General features: G+C 40.4%; 1 protein-coding gene across 3 annotated transcripts in view; it reads right to left on the minus strand.

Annotated features, from left to right (window-relative positions):
• Positions 1 to 19,352, minus strand: part of LOC140481653 (protein diaphanous homolog 3-like) — a 604,739-nt gene that overhangs the window by 181,059 nt on the left and 404,328 nt on the right. For all 3 annotated transcript variants that reach the window (XM_072578185.1, XM_072578184.1, XM_072578186.1), the window contains exon 21: positions 5,591 to 5,830. In XM_072578185.1, coding sequence (XP_072434286.1) covers positions 5,591 to 5,830 — 240 coding nt within the window. The remainder of the gene's footprint in view (positions 1 to 5,590; positions 5,831 to 19,352) is intronic.

Consider the following 19,352-nt stretch of genomic DNA (forward strand, 5'->3'; position numbering starts at 1 on the left):
CCTGTAATCCTCTAGAGCTGAGCAAGACCCTTGCTTCCTCCACTTTACATAAGTTGCCTTCTTTCTTTTGACGAGAAGCTCCTCTGCTCTCATCATCCAAGGTTCCTTTATCTTACCCCTTCCTGCCTGTCTCAGAGGGACATATTTATGCATCACTCGCAACAACTGTTCCTTAAACAGTCTCCACATGTCGATAGTGCCCTTTCCATGGAACAATTGCTCCCAGTCCATGCTTCCCAACGCACTTCTGATAGTATCATAGTTTCCTTTTCCCCAATTAAATATCCTCCCACTGTGCCTGCTTCTCTCCTTCTCCATAGCTATGTAGAATGTGAGGCAGTTGTGGTCACTATCCCCAAAATGCTCTCCCACCACAAGATCTGACACCTGTCCCAGCTCATTGCCGAGCACCAAATCCAAAATGGCCTCTCCCCTCATCTGCCTGTCAACGTACTGAGTTAGGAAATTCTCCTGAACACACCTTACAAAAACAGGTCCTTCCAAACCATCTGCTCGAAGGAGGTTCCAATCAATATTGGGAAAATTAAAGTCACCCATTACAACTACCCTATTACATTCACACTTTTCCAAAATCTGCCGACCTATGCTTTCATCAATCTCCCTGCTGCTATTGGGGAACCTGTAGTAAACCCCTAATGAGGTGACTGCTCCCTTACTGTTCCTAATTTCCACCCATACTGACTCAGTAGGCAGACCCTCCTCGACAATGGTAACTTCTGTAGCTGTGATACCCTCTCTGATTAGCAGTGCTACACCCCCTCCTTTTTCCCCCTCCGTCTTCTTTTTAAATGTTCTAAACCCTGGAACATCCAGCAACCATTCCTGCCCCTGAAAAACCCACATCTCTGTTATGGCCACAACATCATAGCACCAGGTACTGATCCATGCTCTAAGCTCATCACTTTTATCCCTGATACTCTATGCAATAAAGCACATACACACTAACCGATCCCTTGGTTCTTTCCAAGAAAATTCCTTCCCACTGGCACTACCTCTTGCTATTGCCTCATCTCCATCAACTCTCACCTCCGGTATATAGCTTAGGTTCCCACCCCCCCATACTAGTTTAAAATGTCCTGAACAACTCGAGCAAACTTTCCACCCAGGACATTGGTCCCTTTCCAGTTCAGGGAACATCTATAATCCTAGTACGTCAGTAATTTGAGGTCACAACTGCAATATAGTCAGCGAGAGAGCTAAGGGTGAAGTGAAGAGTTGTTCGGATTTGGAACACCTGCCTGGGAGTGGTGGAGGCAGAATCCATAGCAGGTTTCAAAGTGAGCTGGATATATATTTGAAAGTGATGAATTTAGAGGGCTACCAAGATAGGGCTGGAGAATGGGACACAAATCCTGGTCACAGGCGATTTTAACTGTGTCATAGGTCCTCACAAATGTGTAAAGCAGAGGTAATCACAAGCAATTACAAGCGGAGTGTCACAAAGCTGGTCCCTTCTTTTAAAAAAGAATACTGTGTCCTTCATTGTTTTCAGAGGGGTCATAAACGAGGCCAGAATCTGATTAGATTGGTTTGGTACAGAGATTAAAGGGTATTGAGAGGCCTTTTTGTTTACGTGTAAACTGATGAGACTTCAGCCCAAAGTGGTCATGTTTTAGAAGTGACCTGTAGAATGAAAGGGGAGTGGTCAGCTCTCTAGCTGAGCAGTTTAATTCAGTCCAGAGTTCAACAGTGAGCTGTGTGGAAACTCACTCTCTCTTTCTACCCTTCTAACTTCAATCTGTCGGCATCTGTTCCATTTTTTAACTGTGTCTTAAGGGGTTTGCTTAGTGGGACTGTTGTGTATATTCGGAACAGCATAATTAAGTCTAGTTTGAATAGACTGAGTTCTGTCGGGGTTCTTTATTCTGTTGTGCTTCACTGTGTAATTTTGTGAATACATTTCTGTTTTTTTAAAACCTGATAGTCAACCTAGCTATCTTACTCCGGATAATTCTCGCTGTAAACTTACCAAAACAAATTGTAAAGTTATGGGCTGGATTGCCTGTTCATGAATGTTTTGAGTGTTCTGGCATGGTCCGTAACAGCAGCACAAATCACAAAGATAATTTAAAGTCTCACAGGCTGTATAAGGGCATAAAGGTAACTTCCTCTCCTCTAAAACAGTAATTATTCCACACCATGCCCTTATCTGCATTGATATGTCTCTTCAGGTATGTGGGAGGGTAATGTGTGGGGCAGGAAAGACTTCAATAATCATACCGCCCTTACAATCTGCTCCTGTGTTTCCATGTCATGACTTGTATCATTTACCGTGGAACAAGACCTACTATGTCTAACGTGCATGTAGCTACATTCTGTTGGATTCTTTGTCAGATCTCTCCATGTCCCATTAGATGGAGGACTATGTTAAACCAACAGTGTGTGCAATGTGAATGCTGAGTGTTCACATTAGCGAGAACTCATTTGCTTTCAAATATTCTCCACATAGCTTCACTGGAACCATGACCATTGGATTCCACACTGCAGGGGTCATTGTTGCTATGGTCACGGCACTACATAGTTGCAGTGAAATTGAGGAATGTGCCAGCTAGCCCAGGAGTTGCTGCAATTTCCAGAGTCTGTCAAACGGCCTTCACATGAAAAAGTCTCAGCTGAGGTTTCCCTCAGGATGCAGAAATGCTTCAGGAGGACAAGACTCTATTGTTCTTGATGCCATTCTTCCAGATGAGTGAGGCACAATGCTATCACATACTGTGAATGTCCCAAGACACTGTCATAGCACTATTCCATCTGCAAGCTGAAGGGCTGAGTGGCCATCCTGTCCCAGTAGCTGTCAAGGAGTCAGCTGTGCTCATTTTTTATGTCACTGGCTGCTTCCAAGAATCCCTGGAGGACCTGTATGGGATCTTGCAATTCCAACCTCACAAATGTATCAAGGCTGAATCAATTACTAACGTAATTCACTCCAGATATTCCAATTCATCCTGTTTTCCTTAAGCAAGGTCAGTATTGTTTCAGACAGTAAGCTTTGCCAAAATAGCAGGTCAGCCCAAGTGCAGGGTGCTACAGACTGTGTACATGCTGCACTTACAGCACCATCTCATAAGACAGCAAACTCATCAACACAGGGCTCCATTCCATTAAAATACAAGTGTTATGAAGATGTGGGTGTACTTTTAAGAAAGTTAAAAGCTAGCAGAACTACCTGACAACACCAAGTGTTCTGAACAAGATATAATGTAACCTTTTGGTCCAGCAAGTTAGGGTATCGGGTTTCTTGGAGACAAAAACAAATTCGAATTCAGCCAATCAGTTTAAATTATACCCCAAAATACCAATGTACAATCAAGTTTGAATTTAGTATATTGACAATATTAAAAACCAATGAAACAATCCGATGCTTTGGGGTATAAGATTGGGGAAAATCGAACAACTGGGGGAGAACTGCCAAAAGACCAAAAGATGTAGATTGCTGTCTGAGAGGTACTTATCCAGAGAAGGAGTTTGCATAGAGAAAAACATTGACATGGACCTGGGCCTGGACAGCAAATTTGCAAAGAGAAGATTTGACAGCTGGCTGGTTTTGAAATTTTAACTTTTTTCAGTAAATCTTTATCAGGGGTTTTATCGGACTAGTATTATAGAAGGAAAAGTAAAAGATAGGTTAGAGGAAGGAGTTGTAAAAAGTTGTTAGTTAATTATCTTCTGCTATACTTTAAGAAATAAAGATGTTACTTTTACTTTAACTAATTCTTGGCCTCTCGAATTTTCACAGATTACTGCAAGGGATAAATCTCTTCCGTATTCCTAGTTTAAATTAAGCAGGAGGGTTTACCCCGTGTCGTAACACCAAGTCATCTGTGATTATCAGAACCCAACTTAGAAGCATCCACTAGGCACCCTGTAAGATGCCAACATGCTATAACCTCAAGAACTACCATGTTTCTGCTTTGTTTCAAGGGTAGGTTGCCCTACAAAGATGATTAACAGGGAACAAGGGCACTTCTCTGCAACCGCGATGATAACTCCATTGCACAAAGCCCGGCCTAACAGCTCGAGTAGATACTATGCAGCCCATTCTTCTCCAAAGGCCATCACAGCGCAGACGATAGGGCTTCCTGAGGGTCATGTTCTGATGGTTAAATTGATATAGGAGTACTGTGTATCACAGTCCAGGCAGAATGTTCTACACTGTCCTAGCTGTGGTTTGTCCAAGTTGTGCCCACAACGTGGGAAATGTGATGGACGCGAAGAGCTGGGAGAGAAGCAGCAGTCTTCCAAGGAGGAACATCACCATCTGCATGATAGGGTGTGCAGCACATGGGACCTTATTGATACCCGGTTCCTATAGATGGGAACTGGCCGCATTGAACATTCATTAATTATAACTTGGTCATTGTTTGTTTCCAGATATAAAACCAATAATTTTCTGTTTCTCTTTTCTGCACCATTAATGTTTAATAAAAGCAAACATTTTAACTGTTTCAAAGCTTTCCAGTATGTGATGATTTGACAGTGAATAATGAGAAAATGTTATGCCATGCTGGGCATTAGGGGCAGAATAGCACTCCCTTAGACAGGGCTCTAAGATAATCTGGCAGTAAGGATGAGTAGCTTGTGTAGATTGACTCTTCTAGCTGTAGTTACGATAACTGTTGGTCAGACAGGTAATGACATTTATAAACGTGAGCTTGGTTTTGCAATAAGGTCTCACCTGTGCCACCTACGTGCCCTCAGAAGCATTTCCTTTTCATTCCCCTCCCATTAGGTGCACTGTGGGAGGTAGTTTCTGGCTGGAAGTACGGTTGGGGGTTAAATATGGCACCGGTGTTCTTGGAAGATCCCGTCAAGGTAAAAACTTCCATCTTTGGGAGTGCACAATAGCATGTGCAAGGTGCCATAGAGGTGATGTATGTACATAATGAGGAGAGCAGTGTAAATGTGCAGAAGAGTATGCCATGGAACTCCCCCAAATTGGCAATTAACTGATTTTATAACTATTGTCCCTTGATAACTATTATCCATTGCCATTCAAACTCTCTGATCCAGTCTGGATTCTCATTCCTTCAAATGGCAAATTGTTTTTGAAGATTTCCAAAATGTTAAATTTTATATTATTCTTCCTATTTTATTCTTTTGTCCCTTTTTATGACCCTTTCCCTGTTCCAACCTGGCCTCCTCCTTTATATCTCTTTATGTGCCTGATTTGATCATGGATTTACTCTCCCTAATTCTCTCTCTTTATAGTCCTTCCTTTATGTGTTTGACACATTAATATTATTGGTTAAGGAGATACACTTTTAGATGCCACTATTCACCAAGGTCTCAGACGCACTGTCATCCTGCAAACTATAGCACAAACATTTGTGAACTGGATGCAGAGTCTAATGTACGTCCCATGAAGTGAGGTTTCCTTCTCCAGCAAATTCTGATCTATTTTGTCAATCTGTATGTTTCATTATTTTAATTTATTTGGAGAGTTTGGGGAGAACACTCTAGAATGAGCTGCAGTTTTATCTATTTGATTGTGACAAGTCTGCACAGTATTGTATGACAGTTTTTTTTCACTTTTGTAGTTCTGCCTAAATATTTTGAGATATGGACTTACTTTGCACAGGAAGTTGATGTTGAAGCCAAACGTTTGAGCATTTCGAGACCCAGCATTCATGTAGTTTCCAATTAGTAACACCAGCTCCAGCACGTTTCCAAATCTCTTACTTTTCTTTAACTCTTCACATGCAGTTGCAACAGCCATAACATCAGGTCTGATATTATTCACCTGTTCCTCAAACTGAAGCTTGAACAGAATAGCATTCAGCCGTGGACGAAGATTTTTAACGCTGCTCATCTGGTTGGATAGAAGAAAAGAATGTAAGAAATATAAGCTCTTGTCCCATTTTGGTACAAAACAAATTAATTTAATCAAAGATGATTTATTAACATTAATAAAGTGTTGGAAGATCTTAACTCATAAAGTGTGAAAAAATGGAAGCAAGAATCAAAGACATTTGAGCAAGCAATTGGAATTCTATTTGCGGTTGCTAATAACAACTGCTTATTTTACAATAACTAATAAAAAATACAGTTCTACCATAGATCTGTCCTGACATCCAATATACTAAATCACATAAAAATAATATGTGCTTATGACCCAGAGTAGCAAAGCAATCAAAAAATGTTCATGTGGTAAACCTATTGGGTTACAGAAATATATTGCATGGCAAGGCATGAAAGATTTTTATTGACTAAATACAAATAAACAGGATCTCACTAACACAAAAATACATGCAATTACATCACTTACGACAAATCAGGAAAAGTTTGAGATGAAAACTTAAAATATGTAGCCTTGTGCTAACTTCACCATGGAAAACTAGAAGATCAGACTAAAACAATGCAAACAATTATAAAAGCAAAATAATCCAAATGCAGTAAATCTGAACTAAAAACTGTGGATATTCGCAGCAGGAATGACAGTACCTGTAGAGAGAGAGAGAGACAGGGAAAAAGAGGAGGCAAAGTTCTGCCAGCTCTGAATGATTTGGGCAATATTGAGACAGTTGGAAAAATATGGAGAGATCAGAAAAACTAGATTCTCAAGAAAAAAGTTTGAATTTCCACCCAGGTTTAGAACAACGAAATAAGAATCCCACAAGTGAATGGGGTGAAACCTATATGCTTGCATTAATTCTCAATCTTATCCATTCTCAACTCATTTATGTGCAGTTTGCTAATATCCTCGCAGTAGAGGAAACTAGATTATGATAATTCCCAGCATGAAAGGCAGAACATATATCTTACAGCCTAGGCTCACCACATGTTCCTCCAGGTGGAGTAAGTTTTTTTTTGAGCATGCGAGCTTTACTTGTGAGCACTGCAAAGCTGTTCAAGGTGTAACCAAACTAGACAGGTGCTGACGTAGTACATTGAAGACAACTGTAATCACAGTAATCTGGATGTGAAACACATGCAGTGACCAACTATGTGGAATACAAATCCTGGCCACAAGCAATACTGAACATGTCACTGGCTGTTAAAAATTGACGATATAATCTCTGTGATGCAGAAGTAATCACGAATGAAGTTAAAAGTGTCACCTGTGGTCCATATTTAACAAAAACAATTCAAGGTCTCATTAGGTGTACAAGGGTGAGCCTTAATGCTGATTCCCCCACAGCAGGCTATGCCCCTGAATCCATCTCTCATGGTCACTCACAAGAACACAGGAAGCACAGTAAGCACCCTTGGGACTTCTTTGCCATTTACCTGATGTTGTTTTCTTTCAGTGCAATTATCAGCACTACCCCCTTAATATCTTGAGCTTCTAGAAATGCTCCCTATGCCCCTCCATTGAGCTCCATGGACTCAAAGTCCAAGCTATATCATTTTCAGGTCCATGATCTACAGTACACTATGAACTAATGAAACAAGAAAATGTGAATTATTTTTTCCAAAAGAAATTGCATTACTGTACTTTTATTTCAGGGCAATAGAAATATCAATCTTCAGACCATTTCAAATCAATAGCAGAAACTGAAAGCATTCAAAATCTCTTTATTTTGTGTACATAAACATAGTATAACTGCCAGTGGAGATGAGAGAGCCACAGCTGCCAATCAAGCAAGCAATATTTGGTTGAGAACCCAGGTGTATCAGGTTTTAAGCAAGTACAATGGTAGAGAAACCATTTGAAAAGAAACAAAAGACGTACGGAATGTGGTGATAAAGTGGAAAGCGGAACTGATGAGATGGTAAAATAGATGATTGGTTAGCTAAAAAAAGTGGTAAAGTGATAAGTAAAAAAGACAAAATTGGGTCTACAGAAGTGTAAACGGCAATAGCAGAATTAATACCACAACGGCTGTGTCTTAAAAGGGAATCATGTTTATGAACTGAAGTTGTGGTCACATTTGGAGGCTGTAAACTACATAAAAATGATCATTGCTTAAGAATGCAGTCTAACAAATAACTTGCATCCAAAACATATTAAACCTTTTGTCATGTTGCGAGGGTTGTTTTTAAAAATCAGTTAGTCACTTTTTTCCTAAAGTGACGTTATTCATGCAATTGTCAGAAAATTAGAGCTTTCACAACAAAATAATAACACACATGACAATTCAGCACTGGAAACTGGCATATCAAAACTAGCAAAGAGTCATTGATATAGTTTTAGATTGTCTAATCCATTCAATAATAATGAAGCTGTCATTAGCTAAAAAGAATGTCACAGTTGTTTCCTTTGCTGGTGACATCTATACAACAACAAATATTTGATCATCTAGGTGGAAACAATATTTTTGTAATTTTTGCTCTACTTCTTGATGCCACAATGTTTATTTCTGAAGATTAATATGAGTGAAATCATAAAGAACTTGACTTTTTGTCCAGGGTACACTAACAGAGACTGTCAAGTGAACCTACTCCTGCAATTCAGAATAAACAAACACTAAGTATTGGATAGTCATTGTGATAAAATATTGGGAAATAATAGCTAAAATCCTCCATTTTATAAGTCTCTTTTTTGCAATAATAACTTGCCTTTTAAAATAGTTAAGCATAGTGACCATGAGAATGGAATAAGGAATGCATGAACCTTGGCATAATCAAGTATCTGTCTGTATTCCAGACAGTCGCTATAATATAATACTGATTGTAACCTAGGTATTACCTCAGTGACGCAAATAACACCATATTAACACTATTGTTTATTTTAGCATGAAACAACACTAGTGTATTAATTACCTCATGAGAACCTAATTAAGACTAGAAACATTATATGGTGGGAACTGTAGAAAAATGATATGATTACACACATTATGCTGTCTCTTTACTCAGAATTAGAAATCACTTATTAGCATATTCTAGGTCATATCTGTTTGATAATCTAGTCTTTTTGTCTGTTGATCTCTCAGCCAGCTTGATAACAATAAAAGAGTGCTATTTTGCAACCTATGTGTGGTCCGAGAATTTCCAAGTTTACAATTGGGACCAAAAGACAGAATGAAGACCCCTTGCAAATCAGAGACTGAAGAGAATGCCACTAAGATGTCATTGAAAATTGATAGGGCAAAACTTTATAGGTTTTGTGTACTAAACATTGTCCCAAATGAATGAAAAACGGAATAAATTATAGTAGCTGAGCACCGACCCCATTCATAGTTTCCAGCTGAAACCAAATAATCACATTGATGAGAAATTCTTTTAAAATCCCCATATTGAAACTGTCATGGGTTCTAGCTGCTTTTAAAAACTTAATAACTGATGATTAACAGGTACCAAATCAGCAGATTCAGTTTGGCTATTTTCAATCCACAAATTAGCCATTAGTCAGTAGCAAGAAAAGGTCAAAACAGAAAGTGTAACAGTAATTGAATATTCTTGTCTGAGAGATTGGAAATCAATGGATTCCTTTACCAAAAACAGAATAACAAGCACACCATCTCCAGGCTCCATCCTGAACTTCAAAAGAATTCAAGGAAGCTGTGTGTGTTGGTTGTTGTAGGGAAGTGTTAGAGGAAAGAATGTAATTTTCTCTTTCATTACACGGTGAATGCCCTGAAACGTAAGTGGAGTGAAATATCAGGAATTTAAATATCAATCCTGACATAAAAAGAGCTTTCTCAGTGGGACTGTTTCATCCTGTAGGCAAATACATTTTTCTTGGTTTAAATTTCCACATACATTGGTTTATTTCCTGATTACTGAACTAGCTGGTCTGCACGTTGAATACTCTGGCCAAGCGAGATATCAAGATCCCCACCATGTCCACAGCTATTTCTCCAAGAGTTGTGTTGCATTGATAGGACATTAAAGAGATCAGAAGTTGTTTAATTTTAAAATGGACTATGTGGCATTAAAATGGCTGCTACAAATCACACAGTTCACGAGTAATAGAAACTTTCAGCGGGCAAAGTTAAAAACTGACAGCCTTGTGGAATTTCATGGACACTGCAAACACAGCAAAGGCACAAACCGTCCATCTCACTCAAACTTGAACTGATACCAAAGGAAGTTATTGAACCTCACTATATTTGCAAATGTGAGTGGCTCATCTATCTCCTAAGATGAATAATGGATTCTTGATCAGAGATATAGAAGCCAATTGTTAAATTCAAATGGACTCTGTGATGGACCAGTGACATGACCAAAACTCCTCTTGTTTTGAAGTGATTCCAATTGTATATTTCTGAACCCTTTTCTCAGTCTGCTTTTAATATTTGGCCTGACTACAATACCATCTAGAGACAGCGAGACAGAGTCCAAGTTTGCTTAAAATCTCTTGTCTAGAAAGAATCCTGTATTCTTCTTCTACCTAATTTTTAAGAATCATCTTGCTGTGTCATCACAACTTGGAAGAAATTCTGTAAATCCTGAACAGTTCATGAGTTTCTGAAGAAAGTTTAAAAGCATTTATCAGCCACTTTTTTTTTTCTAAATGAAGATCTGAAGAAAATTGGTAAGTCAGATAAAGAGAAAAAAAAAACTCCCACCATTTATAAAAATTATTTTCTATTGCACGGATGAGTTAGTTAGTCTTATATGTTCAATCTTAATTATCATTGACTTGCTCTCTAAATGTTTAATAAATTTGTTTGACAAATAAAATCTAAAAATAAGTGTTGATCCACTGCTTTTCAAACATAAAAGAGCATCCTGCAAAGACATGGAGTCAAAATTAAAACTAAAATAATGTGAAATGAGATTTTATTTTTGAACAATGCTGTGAATTCTAACTCTCAATTCGAGAAAGTAAAAAGTATAATTCGTTTTGATATCAGTTTGCTGTATGATATACTCACTAAATTACTTAGCTATACTAACTTAAATCAGTGTTCCACTCTCCCAATATCATTGTTTAATTTAAATAAATATTCTGGACAAACCTTTGCCTTACTATTTACGATCATACATAGTTTGATAAGAACTCCTCAAAAACATCTCTTTTCTCAGCTGGAAAGAAAGATCATAGCAACTTCCCTCAAATTTCAGGTTAACCTCAATGTTCCTCTGTGCAATGACTCCAGTGCATGACAGTCTCTTGCTTCATGGCATCCAGAGCTGAACATGGCACACAAGATATTGTGTGTTCAGAGCATCGTACACATTGATTATTACATATATCAGACTTATCACTCTGATAACTGTCAATTGAAAGTAAGGCCATCTCTGATAATTTCCATGTTTCCCTCTCCATCCTCATGAGAAGTCATGCTAAATTATACTTTCTTAAGTATCCACCACCCTCAAAAAACTCTGCCAAATCTCCTTATAAATTATCAAGTTATCCATTTTCTAGCCTTTATTCTTCCATTCAGCTGAACAGTTTTGCAGGTCCCAATATGCTCAACCATACTCTCACCTCCACCTTTTGGTGTCATTGAGACAGATACTCGCTATCAAGCCATGGAGCTCAAGTCAAGGAATTTCCCGACTCAGCACAGCCACCTCTTTAAAGTGTCAGGTCACACACAACATTTGCTCTAGATAGGAGGTTAGAATTAGGTCTGCAAGCAGACCTTGTCAGGCTTGTTATCCCTCTCCCCAACTCAATTTTCTCTCCCTCCACAGCCCCACAGTTTGGAAGGTAATAAGGAATAGAAGGTAAAAGTGGGAACCATCTAAAGGTCTTGAAGAGTTGCCAAAGTGTAAATCAAGAAATGATGGAGTTGTGCAGGAAGGGTACCACATTGACATGAGTGATGTAAATTTGCATATTAACTGGACTAATCAGAGGGGTAGTGCTAACTATCTAAAGTGGTTGTCAGGACAATTAAATTCAGGATAGAGCAGTTGAGTGCTGTGAAAAACATGATGTGGTTTGCTGTCCACTGACAGTTCTACATGACAAAAGGATTGTCAGAATCAAAGTAAGGCTTCATGTTTCTGAAGGAGATAAGAGAGGAATCTCCTCCCAGAAACATGGAGCTACTTCTTGTCAAAAGAAACAACCAGAATGGCAATCTGCATGAGATTTCCACTCCTTGGAAAATCTGGTTCATAATGACTTGAAAATATTTTAATTCAGTGCTAAAAAAAATGAGTTTTTAACCATATAAAATAACAAGTCTTGTTCACAGAACAGAAAATGAAAACCCTATTTACCTCCACTTTAGAACATAAATTCCAAAATGATAATATTATAAACCCTCACCTCACTACTATCCGTATTGATCCTTTTCATGGATCGCCACCTTGCTCTGCTGGAGAGACTCATGTTTCTATTGACTCTGAAAGTGATACAGTCAGGAGGTCTCAACTCTTGGCGGGGCCACCCAGGGCCACTTACTCTGACCTCTGAGTAAGGTCAGAGAGGAGGAACCAGGCAAAGCACTCTCCAAAACAAGTGCTCAATGTAATCCAGGCAGCAAACATTTGTGTGACATCAATGGTAGATGAAGGCCACAGCAGTAGGGAACTCTCCATTCATAAAGACTTCCTTGCCACTGGAATTGGATCTACCTTCTGACAGCACAGTATCCCTGCTGCTGTGCAACAGCATCCTCATGTTAAAAGATCTCCCACATAAGGCATTCTTGTTGTCAGTAGCATGGGACACCGGAATATCAGAGATTAAAGCTATTGGAAGTGATCCTTCTTTCCAGGCTGCAGAAACACTGGCCTCAACAATTTTCCTAGGCAAAAGTCAGTACTGCAGATGCTGGAGATTAGAATCAAGAGTGTGGTGCTGGAAAAGCACAGCAGGTCAGGCAGCATCCGAGGAACAGGAGAATTGACGTTTCAGGCAAAAGCCCTTCATCAACAATTTTCCTTCATATGCTATTAGTTTTTATGTGGACCAGTTTGGTTCGGAAGTTATCCTTCCCCCAAAAATGTTCTTCACCCTTCAAGATACACCTTCATATTGGACAGGGAATAATCACCTCCTGCAATGTGTACTCCAGGAAATTCTCAATTTCCTGTAAGCCCTGTAGTGAGTCTTGCAGTCCTTCAAGATGAGAAGCTTTGAATGAGAGTTCAGATATTCTTATTGAATATGTGGTTATCAAGGACCCATGAAATGACTGGAGTTCCCAAATGACATAGAAATTGCCCGTACAAGGGTCTCAAGGGAGGTGAATTACAAGGGAAAGAAGTTATGATTCAGTTGCATAAAATTGTAATCAGATGTCATTTGCAATTGTGCTCAGGTTTGAACATTAACTCAGAACAAAAGAAAAATAAAATGTTCTGGAATTTTCAACAGATTTGGTGATAACTGGAGAGAGAAAGAAAGCTAAATATGATTCTTCAGTAATGAAGTCATTTTACTTGATTCAAAATTTTAACTATTTCTTTCTCCATTGTGATGATGCTGTCCCTTTAACAAGGTTATTCTGTCCTTGGCCTTTTTCAAGAGGAGTCATAAAGGCAGAGGTTCTGATATGCCTGGAGAAATCTACTTGAGAAGGCTGTTTAAGTTTTTGTTTTAAAACACTTGTACAATGAAAGAGGAGTGACCAGTTCTCCCAGTTCAGGGTTTTTTCTAGTTTTGGGTTAGTCTTAGCTGGAGACTCAAAGAAACAGCTCCATGCTGATCCTTTCTCCGATATCTCTCCTGTAAGATCCTGTGTTTGATTTTACCTTTTTGCCAAGGGGGTCTTATGGGATGTTGCAGGAAATCGGAACTGCTCTTTGTTAAGTTGCGTTTTTGTGTTGGTGGGTTTTCAAATTATTGTTATTCTAAATTTGGTTAGCTTTTTCTCATGTGTAAATAAATTCTATTTTGTTTAAAAGCGAGTACTTTGACCAGCTGTGTCACTCCTGAAATATTCACTTTAAATCTGCTTAAAACAACAAGAAAAGTTAGCTTTGGGGCTACCTTCTTCAAATGTTTTGAAGGGATCTGGCCTGATCCATAACACTATAGATGCTGCCAGGTTTATCGGTTACTTCCAGTATTTTCTGTTTTCTTTCAGATGGTCAAAATTCACAGTATTTTACTGTTACCACGGGGAGGATTAAAAAGGATTGGAAAGAATGCAGCTTCTCCAGAATGATACTGGGGCTAAGTGTGTCAATTTATGAGGACAGATTGCATAATCTTAGTTTATATTCCTCTAAGAAAGGGCTTACCATGAACCAGGCGTTTAAAATGTTTGAAGGTATCAATAAGATAGATATAGAAAAATCACGGATTTTGTGGGGGCTGGGTGGGATAGGGAATTAAAAACAAGGTGACATAATATTAAATTGAGTTCAATTAATTCAGGGAAGAATCAAAAACCACTTCTTCTGTACAAGGGTAATAGGAATGATTACTCTCACACAGCTGTGCATGGCAGCAACAATGGAATTTTCAGCAAAAACACAAAAGTGCTGGAGGAACTCAGCAGGTCTGGCAGCAGCCATGGAGAGAAAAACAAAGTTAACATTTCAAGTCCAATGATCTTTCATCAAAACAGAAACCACTTGGAAAAGGGTGGCATTTGAACTCATGATGGCATGCGTTTGTGTCTTCATATGTGCGTGTGCATGTGCCTCTGTGTATGCTTGCATGCGTGTGTGTCTGTATGTTTGTGTGTCTGCATATGTGCATGTGTCTATGCATGTGTGTGTACATGCATGTGAGTGTCTGTCTCTACATATGTATGTGTGCATGTCTGCGTGTGTGCATGTGTGTGTGTGTGCTGGGCAGAGCTCTTCAATACACCATCATGTTCCCATGCCAACATTTCTTGGATCTGCTGCAGTGTTCCAGCAAAGCTGAATGCAAGCTGGTGGAACAACACCTCATCTTGCGCCTAGGTACCTTACAGACTTCAAGATTCAACACTGTGTTGAACAATTTCAGAATTTGAACACCTCCATCCATGTTCATTACCAATCCCAAGCCCCAGATTCTATTCAATACTGGTTGCTCCCAGCACAGTTAACTCATTTTCAATACTCACAGTTCCTATCATCACATATTCAGCTTCACCTTTTTCCTCTGGCTTACTATCAACAATTCCTTTGTCTGCTTCCCTTTTCCTTTTCACTTTCCCTGAGCGTTGTCTCCAATTCTTCATCTCACTCCTCCTCCTTCCCACTCTGTCTCCCCCTGCACACCTCGTCCCCACCACCCTGTCATCAGCATAAATACCACCTTTTCCCAGCTGCTATCAGTTCTGACGAAGGAGCACTGGACTCAAAATGCTAAACTGCTTCTCTCTCCACAGATGCTGCCAGACCTGTTGAGTTTCTGCAGTACTTTTTGTTTTTGTTTCAAGTTTTCAGTGTCTGCAGTTGTTACATTGAAAAGACTGTTATGACTGTCATATTTTATCAGCAAAGAGACAAGGGGTATAGTATTACAAAGGGTAAAAAGGGCTCAGATAAGTTTTACAAGGATGATACCAGGGTTGGAGGATTTGAGCTATAACGAGAGGCTGAATAGGCTGGGATTGTTTTCCCTGGTGCGTCAGAGGGTGAGGGGTGACCTTATAGACGTTTATAAAATCATGAGGGGCATGGATAGGGTAAATAGACAAGGTATTTTCCCTGAGATGGAGAGTCCAGAACTAGAGGGCATAGGTTTAGGGTGAGAGGGGAAAACTTTTAAAAAGGGACCTAGGAGGCACTTTCACACACAGGGGGTGGTGCGTGTATGGAATGAGCAGCAAGAGGAAGTGGTGAAGGTGGTACAATAAACATTTAAGAGGCACTTGGTTGGGTACATGAATAGGAAGATTTAGAGGGATATGAGCCAAATGCTGGCAAATGGGACAAAATTAGTTTAGGATAACTGGTTGGCATGGACAGGTTGGACCTAAGAGTCTATTTCTGTGCTGTAAATCTCTATGCTCTAAACATAGTGAGAATGCAGATCAGCTATAATTGAACTGAGTAATGGAGTTGGCCCTAGGGGTTTAATGACCAAGTCCTACTCCTGTCATACTTAACTCTAAATACTGCAGAAGAGATTTTAAATTTCTAACAATCAAATTAGATTGGAAAAGTGGGGAACACAGTCTGAAGATGTCAATGTATTTCCATAATCCTGTAAACTTTTAGATTCAATCACGTAGCCAGGTGCCACTGCCCAACTGCAAAGCTTACCCATCAAAAGCTCTTCACGTCAATAGTGGTGGCAACAATAAATCATTTATTAATTTTGTGACAGTCTTTTCTGGGAAATATTTGGCCTCTGTTCAGCATCCTCCAATTATTCTGCCACAACTGATAATCCTCCACTGAAAAGTCACATGTCATATTTGCATGACAGAATGCAAGATGATTGAATCTACCAGTTGTCTTGCAAGTAGTATGCTCATGCCTCTGGGAACAATCATATTTTGTAATAATACGTCAAGAGTCAAATTCAATTTAAAAACTTCCTAAAACAGATGGCTGATAGTGCATTAGAGGACTAACATGAGCTCATGATGCAAATGTTAATAAACTGATCTGAGTTAATTCTTGAGGGTTATGGCATGATCTGAGTCACTTGATTGCACTAGTTTCCATATATGTTTTTAGCCCATGTGCTATTCTGTAAGAAAATAATTCAGCAAGTCTGGCTCTCGAAATGTCCCTGCAACAATATAACAGGTGTTTTTCAAAAAGAAAGCACATAAAATATAAAACTTCAGAGATGTCCATAATGGTTAAAGTGTGTGGATCATCAATGCACAAAGGAAGCAGCAAAGAAATAGAATTTAGAAAGTTCAACATCGCTAACACTAGTATCAAGTGAATACCAATTCAAATGAACTGTATTTCCATTTTACATGTGCTGCATTCACAAATAAAAATTAAATTGACAGCTGCAGACATAAGAAATAAAAGATTAAAGACTTGCACAGAATTTCTAAACAATTAAGCTAATTTAGTATGCTTATATTCAACGCAACCAAGTGTATTGATGTTGTCACAAAACTAGATTAGGGTCAGGCTAAATCTAGCAAAGGCAGTTGCATCATTTGCAGCATGTTTTAACCTGAGCTGGCATCCTTAACTTTCAATTTCATTGTTGCATGATCTCACAGTTTGCGGACTAGGTGCATTGTACGCTTTTAAGACAGTTAGATGACATAACACGAAACATTCCAGTAAAAGATATTCACTTCAGTGGCCAGCATTATTATTGTTGTTGTTATTGTGGTGACTGTATATTTGCTTTATGCAATCAGTAAGCACAGATCCCAGACTGTGTCTGGATTGAAGATCTTACAAGCTTTTAAATAGATAATGCTGTTGATAAACTTTAAGACATCTGTCTCAACAAGTCTTCTTGATACATGTTACATGGGTTAACATATAGGGGATCAACCAGACCATATTATACTGGCAATAGCGTTTGATCCATGATTGGTTAGTGTTTTTTATGCAAGGAATTATATCTGGTTACTTTTACATTTGGAGACTTACAGGTAAGGTGAAATACTTTAAGAAGAAAGGCAAGGTTCCAGTTTTCAAGATTTTGTTTTGTTGTTGCTTCTTAAAAGAGGTCTGCCTTCCATTCACACCACACATGTGAAGAAAAAGGATAAAGAAATATAGTCTGTATCTGGAAAGTAGGGTATCAGCTTTCCTTTCCCGGATGGCTGGTTTGCGATGCAGAGTGATGCCAGGAGCATACGTTCAGTTTCCGCACTGGCCAAGGTTACCCTCAGATTAAAAATATGTTGCTGGAAAAGCGCAGCAGATCAGACAGCATCCAACGAGCAGGAGAATCAATGTTTCAGGCATAAGCCCTTCTTCAGGAATGAGGAGGGTGTGCCAAGCAGGCTAAGATAAAAGGTAGGGAGGAGGGACTTGGGGGAGGGGCGTTGGGAATGTGATAGGCCGGACAGGGGGTTGGGGGGTGACGAAGTCGGGAAGAAAATTGCAGGTCAAGAAGGCGGTGCTGAGTCTGAGGGTTGGGACTGAGATAAGGTGGGGGGAGGGGAAATGAGGAAACTGGAGAAATCTGCATTCATCCCTTGTGGTTGGAGAGTTCGTAGGTGGAAGATGAGGCGCTCTTTCTACAGGCGTCGTGTTGCCATGGTCTGGCGATGGAGGAGGCCAAGGACTTGCATGTCGGAGAGGGAGTTAAAGTGTTCAGCCACGGGGCAGTTGGGTTGGTTGGTGCAGGTGTCCCAGAGGTGTTCTCTGGAACGTTCCGCAAGTAGGCGGCCTGTCTCCCCAATGTAGAGGAGGCCACGTCCGGTGCAGCAGATGCAGTACATGATATGTGTGGAGGTGTAGGTGAATTTGTGACGGATATGGAAGCACCCTTTGGGGCCATGGAGGGAAGTGAGGGGGGAGGTGTGGGGGCACGTTTTGCATTCTTTGCGGTTTGCAGGGGAATGTGCCGGGAGTGGAGGTTGGGTTGGTGGGGGGTGTGGACCTGACGAGGGAGTCGCTGAGGGAGTGGTCTTTCCGAAATGCTGATAGGGGAGGGGAGGGAAATATATCCTTGGTGGTGGGGTCCGTTTGGAGGTGGCGGAAATGACGACGGATGATACGATGTATGTGGAGGTTGGTGGGGTGGTAGGTGAGGACCAGTGGGGTTCTGTCCTGGTGTCGATTGGAGGGGCGGGGTTCAAGGGCGGAGGACCGGGAAGTGGAGGAGATGCGGTGGAGATAATCGTCAACCACGTCTGAGGGGAAATTGCAGTCTTTGAAGCAGGAGGCCATCTGGATTGTTCGGTATTGGAACTGGTCCTCCTGGGAGCAGATGCGGCAGAGGCGAAGGAATTGGGAATATGAGATGGCGTTTTTACAGGGGGCAGGGTGGGAGGAAGTGTAATCTAGGTCGCTGTGGGAGTCAGTCGGTTTATAGTAAATGTCCGTGTTGAGTCGGTCGCCCAAGATAGAAATGGAGAGGTCTAGGAAGGGGAAGGAGGAGTCTGAGATGGTCCAGGTAAATTTGAGGTCGGGGTGGAAGGTGTTAGTAATGTGGATGAACTGTTCAACCTCCTCGTGGAAGCACAAGGTAGTGCCGATACAGTCATCAATGTAGCAGAGGAAAAGGTGGGGAGTGGTGCCCGTGTAGCTACGGAAGATGGACTGTTCCACATATCCGACGAAGAGGCAGGCATAGCTGGAGACCATGTGGGTGCCCATGGCTACTCCTTTAGATTACTTACAGTGTGGAAACAGGCCCTTCGGCCCAACAAGTCCACACTGACCCGCCGAAGCGTAACCCACCCATTCCCATACATTTACCCCTTTACCTAACACTACGGGCAATTTAGCATGACCAATTTACCTGACCTGCATATTTTTGGACTGTGGGAGGAAACCGGAGCACCCAGAGAAAACCTACGCAGACACGGGGAGAATGTGCAAACTCCACACAGTCAGTTGCCTGAGTCAGGAATTGAACCCGGGTCTCTGGCGCTGTGAGGCAGCAGTGCTAACCACTGTGCCACCCACTTCCTTACTTCCTTACTTTGGCGTCATTA

Source organism: Chiloscyllium punctatum, chromosome 9, assembly GCF_047496795.1.
Source record: "Chiloscyllium punctatum isolate Juve2018m chromosome 9, sChiPun1.3, whole genome shotgun sequence".
NCBI classification, from domain to species: Eukaryota; Metazoa; Chordata; class Chondrichthyes; order Orectolobiformes; family Hemiscylliidae; genus Chiloscyllium; species Chiloscyllium punctatum.